Source organism: Salvia splendens, unplaced genomic scaffold, assembly GCF_004379255.2.
Source record: "Salvia splendens isolate huo1 unplaced genomic scaffold, SspV2 ctg522, whole genome shotgun sequence".
NCBI classification, from domain to species: domain Eukaryota; kingdom Viridiplantae; phylum Streptophyta; class Magnoliopsida; order Lamiales; family Lamiaceae; genus Salvia; species Salvia splendens.
The window spans coordinates 6153-11887 of record NW_024599178.1 but is presented as its reverse complement, the minus strand read 5'-3'; the positions used below and the strand labels follow the sequence as shown (position 1 = coordinate 11887).

Sequence of the window (5735 nt, the reverse complement as noted above, 5' to 3'; positions counted from 1 at the left end):
AATGGCGGCCAGCCGATCGGCGAGTGCATCGGCCAGCGCTCGGGAATCGGCGTGCGCTCGCCGATTTGGCGCTAGCTGACTACAATAGTTCGGCGAGCGGACCGGCCAGCGCCGGGAATCGGCTAGCCGGTCCGTTCGCCGCCATTATGGATGCTCTAAAGAATAATATACTCCACAAAAAACTAAGCTCTCCTTGCGCCCTCTCTCTCTATGGATCACCAAACCTGTTTTCTTTTGCTATTGCCACCATTCATCTTCTTCACCATCTTCATCCTCAAAACACTTTCAAAACCAAATCCACCACCATCTCCACCATCTCTCCCACTAATCGGCCATCTCCACCTCCTCAACCTTAACAACCCCTCCACCTCACTCTAGCCTCCCTCTCCTCCCACCTCGGCCACATCTTCTCTCTCCGCCTAGGCTGCAAATCCTTCCTCATCATCTCCTCTCCCTCCGCCGCCGAAGAATGCCTCACCACCAACGACGTCGTCTTCGCCAACCGCCCCTCCTCCCTCGCCGGGGACCACCTCACCTACAACTACTCCGCCTACGCGTGGTCTTCCTACGGCCAGCTCTGGCGGATCCTCCGCCGCCTCACCGTCGTCGAGCTCTTCTCCTCGCGCAGCCTCCAGAGATCCGCCCATATTCGAGAAGAGGAGATGCTTCGGATTCTGCGGCGGCTGCGGAAGGAGAGCGGGAAGAGAGTTGATCTGACTAACGTGATCTACGCCTTCAGCTTCAACGTCGTGATGAGAGGTATCACCGGGAAACTGATTGTCGGGGAGGAGGAGATCGGGACGGAGGCGGGAAGGGAGATTCTGCAATCGATGCGTGGGATGTTCTCACCTACGGTGTTGATGGGTATGTGTGATTACTTTCCGATTTTGAGATGGATTGGATACAAAGGGCTGGAGAAGAAGGCAGTGTTGATGCATAGGAAGAGGGATGAGTTTTTGCAGGCCATGGTTGATGAAATCAGAGAGGAGGAGGAGAAGAGGAGAGGCAGCAATTTGATTGAACGTCTACTGTCGGTTCAGGCGTCGGAGCCTCATCTCTACAACGATGATGTCATAAAGGGTATTTTAGTGGTAACGTTTTATTATGTTGATGGCTCAAATGATATATAAATAGTTAGATTAGAGGGAAAATAATGTGTTATCAATTGAACTGTGGTTTATCAGATAATGCTGACGGCCGGAACGGATACCTCTGCCTTGACAATGGAATGGGCCATGTCGAATCTGCTGACTCAGCCCCGCGTGCTGCAAAAGCTACAACAAGAGATAGACAAAAACATAGGCCATGATCACCTGATCAATGACGCCGATCTCCCCAAGCTCCCGTACCTTCGTTGCGTTGTCAACGAGACTCTGAGGCTGCACCCCGTGACCCCACTGCTCCTACCCCACCTCTCGTCAGAGCAGTGTAGGGTCGGGGGGTATGACATCCCCAGGGGCACCATCCTGCTGGTGAATGCCTGGGCCGTGCACCGCGGCCTAAGCCAGTGGGATGAGCCGGAGAAGTTTTATCCGGAGAGATTTGAGGGTTTGGAGGCGGAGAGGGAAGGGAGCCGGTTCTTGCCATTTGGGATGGGGAGAAGGGCTTGCCCCGGGGCTGCCATGGGCATGAGGACGGTGTCGTTGGCGTTGGGTGCGTTTGTGCAGTGTTTCGACTGGGGAAAGGGGGATGTTGAGGTTGATTTTGGGGTGGATTGGGTGTTACATTGCGTAAGGCAAAGCCTCTTGAGGCTGTGTGTGTTGTGAGGAATGAAGCAGTGCATCTAGTTTAGATCCAAGAGTTGGATTGATCATCACTTTGATTGAGGATGTGGAGTTGTTTATCTTCTTTTTATTTGATTTGGTTTGTGTTGTGATAATTAAGAGTGTTAGTAATTCAACTTATGTCTTGATAATAGGTTGGTTTTAATTCTAATTCAACTGCATATTCAAGAAAAAAAAATAGTACTAGCTAAACGTTTCCATCAAATTAAGCCATACATTGTATGCAAAATGGGTTATTTCAATTCAAAACCAATAATTTATTTTACCTAACTTAACTAAATCCAAATCACATTATTGTAAAAGTAAATAGAGAATCATTATTGATGCTTTCTTTTAAAAGAAAAAAAAAACTCTACCCCGTGAGGGGTGGAGCAGCCGCAGTCGCCACCTCCTCAGTATCATCACTAGTCACCTCCTTCTTCGGCCACCACTTCCAACCCTCATCGGGTATCGGGCCTTGAGCATAAAATGGCCAGTGTTTCACTGGCACTGGCCACTTAAAAACACCGCTAGGAGTCGGGCCTTGAGCATAAAATGGCCAGGGCTTCACAGGCACTGGCCACTTGAAACCACCGCTAGGCATCGGGCTTTGAGCATAAAATGGCCAGTGCTTCACCGGCATCGGCCACTTGAAACCACCATTGGGCATCGGTGCGTGGGCGAAAAGCCAGGGGTGCAAGAACCAGTGCTCCTCCCCAAAATTTCCAGCCGCGGCGTTGGAAATGGGGCGACTCAAGCAGAGAGAGATGATGCATGAAAAACATAGGAGGAAGAAGAAAGGAGTGAGTGAGGTTACCTTTGTCATGCTTAAAATATTTTGTGTTGCGTGGGAAATGAATGGGGAGAAGGGTTCCTTTTATAGTATTTCGTGGAGGTGTTTTATGGTGGTTAATCAAGAATTTTATTAGGCACTTTTACTTTGTAGGTGTTATTTGAGTTAGTATTTGTTTGTAGGTATATAACTTTTAATTTTTTTAGCAAATACATATGGAGATCCATAGCAAATCACATTCGAGCCCTCAATTGTTATTTCCTCCTTTCTATAGAAGTTTATTTGTAATTTCTCCCTTCGTATAAAAGTTTTTTTAAAATAAAAAAATCCATAGCAAATCACATTTTTAAACAAATGTGATTTGTTTCATTAGATGTTTTCACAATTTTTTTTTCATTGTATCCTTATACTACTGTATTTTGGTTTTATAGGTTTTGGGTTAAATTTTTATTAATCGTATTTTATAATTTAATTAACTTTAAACCTTTATTAGTTAACTTTATTTATTTCTCTTATTTATTTTGAAATTAATTCGGCTCAATGAATCAGAAAACATCATTAACTTTATTTTATACTAGTAGTATTTAAAACTAAAATAAAATGTAGTAGTATTAATAAATTTTTTAATTTACCTAAGTTAGTTAGGAATAGACTATAAAGAATGCTAATCTACTAGCATAGGTCATCCAAGCTTTGCTGCGTCCAACTCTTTGAGGCTCTACTTATTAGTCAACTTCTTTTTTATAGTAGTATAATAAATTTGATTGAATGATAGTAGTATTTATTTCGCACAAATTTAAGCATTAGGGGCTGTGCGCGATCAATTTATTCTTTCAACTATATTTAAAAAGCAACAAATTGTGTTATTTATTTATTTTTCACCTCAGTATTTCGCAAAAAATTAAATTTCTATCTGGGAATAATTTGAAATTTTAACAGTATTAAAAAAACTGTCATGTTACATTTACATCAATTAATTTATGTCAAATTCACATATATATTGGGTCAACATTGCACTAAATTCAGTACTCCCTAGCTATGATTAAGTGGTGCCGTAAGTTTGGCCAATTTACCGCTCTTGGCTAATTACGTGATTAAAATATTGGATTGGTCCATAGCCATAAATAATTATAGCATATTTAGTTTATTGATTTATGCAATGAATTATCCAAATAATACTATCATTTTTGGACATCTTCGTGAAATCTTATCGTTCTTATTTTTTTTGGCTACGCTTAATAAAGTACAGTATCCATCAATTTTGTTCGTGTTTTGGTGGGACTTTCATCAGTTCATGTTTGTATTGTGTATTTGTGTCAAATTAAGGTACTACATAAAACATTAGACTTAAAAGATTTGAACCAAAATAGAATCAAGAATTAAGAATATTTAATGAAATTAGCACGAAGATGACATAAACAATAGTTCAAATTGTGATCCTACATAAAACCCACTCATATTTGTTTGAGATTTCAAATTTATTGAATTTTCAAGATAAAATATTGAAACACTTGCATTATAACATATTTGTTGTACTTTTAATTAGCAGGTTATTAAGATTAGAAAAAAATTATTATAAATAAATATTGTAAGCATTATGAAAAAAAACAACAGCCCATGACTTGAGTTATCCCAATCTATTTGGCAAAACAAATAAACAAATTGTTGGGCCTAAACACATTTACAGAATCTTGTAAATATTAATGTTAATGGACCATAAAATTTAAATTGTAGTAGTAGTAAATAGTAGTCCAACCCAACCTATTTCTTTGGGAGTTGGGCCACAAGGCATACAACTATATATATATATATATATTCAGTCTTCAGATTTAAGAATGGAAAGCTATGCTCGAGCTTATGTCCTTGCTAGCTCGAATTTGACTCATGTGATACATACCATTAAATTTGTAGTCGAGCTCATTAAAAGTTGGAGAAAGGCTAAAAAATAATTCAAAATGTTCCATATGGTATCGATTTTCAGTGACGAATATTCGTATATTAAGACTATCGAAAAATCTATTAAAGTTTGCAAACATGTCCAATTAGCATGCATAAAGGAATATGAAGATATCCACAAGTTGATTGACCGAATCGGGCACCAAAGTAGCTTCACTCAATCCTATAAAAAGAGGTTGTATTATTATGTCGGACAATATTGAATCCCCAAATCAAAATCCGAAGCTGAACATCTTCCGCCTTCACCCACCACCGCCATGGCCGAAATCGAGCAATCGCCACCAAATGCCACCGTCGCCGCCGCCGACAAATTCCCCAACGTTTCCTTCAGCATCTGGCCTCCGACCGACCGCACGCGCGAGGCCGTGAAGAACCGCCTCATTGAAACCCTCTCTTCCCCCTCCATTCTCTCCAAGCGCTACGGCACCGTTTCGCGCGAAGAAGCGGTCGAAGCCGCCAAGCTCATCGAGCAGGAGGCCTTCGAGCTCGCTGGAAATGCGGTGTCTGCTGATGACGACGGCATCGAGATTTTGCAGGTCTATTCCAAGGAAATTAGCAAGCGGATGCTTGACACCGTGAAGGCCAGATCTGGAGACTCGGCGGTTGCTCCGGAGCCTGCGCCGGCGACCGACGAGCCGCACAAGGCGGAGGAGGAGGACGCGGGTCATCCGCGCCGCCGCAGAGCGAGAAAAACCGAGTCTGTTGCCGATGATGAATGAGTAACTGACATGCTATTTAAATTTTCGCTTTAATTTCTATTTTTTTCGCTAGTGATGTCATGCCGATGTTTTGTTATGATGAGATTGGGGATCTACTTGGTATACTATTACTGTTATGTAATGTGGATGCTTTGTTCTATATATATATATATATATATTAGGTTATTTAGCTCTTTATCGAAATTTGCCTCTTGATTTCTCATTTTGTGCTTTAGTTAAACTGGAATTTCAATGTAATGCTTAAAAATTGAAATCTTGTTGAAATTTTGATGCTAATTGGTGATAATGGACTTCAACTTGGTAATTCTTAGTTTGAGAATCATTACATATAGCTGTAAAGATTGCTCCATGCCATTAGCTTTGCAGTGGTGTGGTGTGTTAATTATTCACCGCTTTCAGTGCCTGTCACATGTGCATTTTGCAGTAAATGAGGTTCATATGGGATATGTAAATGGAGAGCCCTTGATATCATGTTGAATCTTTATTACGCTTGATCTTTTGCTG

The 5735-nt window shown here is 41.4% G+C and overlaps 1 protein-coding gene and 1 pseudogene across 1 annotated transcript; both read left to right on the top strand.

The window, feature by feature from the left end:
- Positions 1-210: 210 nt before the first annotated feature.
- On the top strand, positions 211-1935 carry LOC121790465 (cytochrome P450 81C13-like). Its single transcript, XM_042188671.1, is given in 4 exon segments — positions 211-354; positions 357-1091; positions 1185-1707; positions 1710-1935. Coding segments are annotated over 4 exon segments (1485 nt in total). The 3' UTR covers positions 1793-1935.
- Positions 1936-4683: 2748 nt separating this feature from the next.
- Positions 4684-5400, top strand: LOC121790466 (annotated as a pseudogene).
- Positions 5401-5735: the final 335 nt, after the last annotated feature.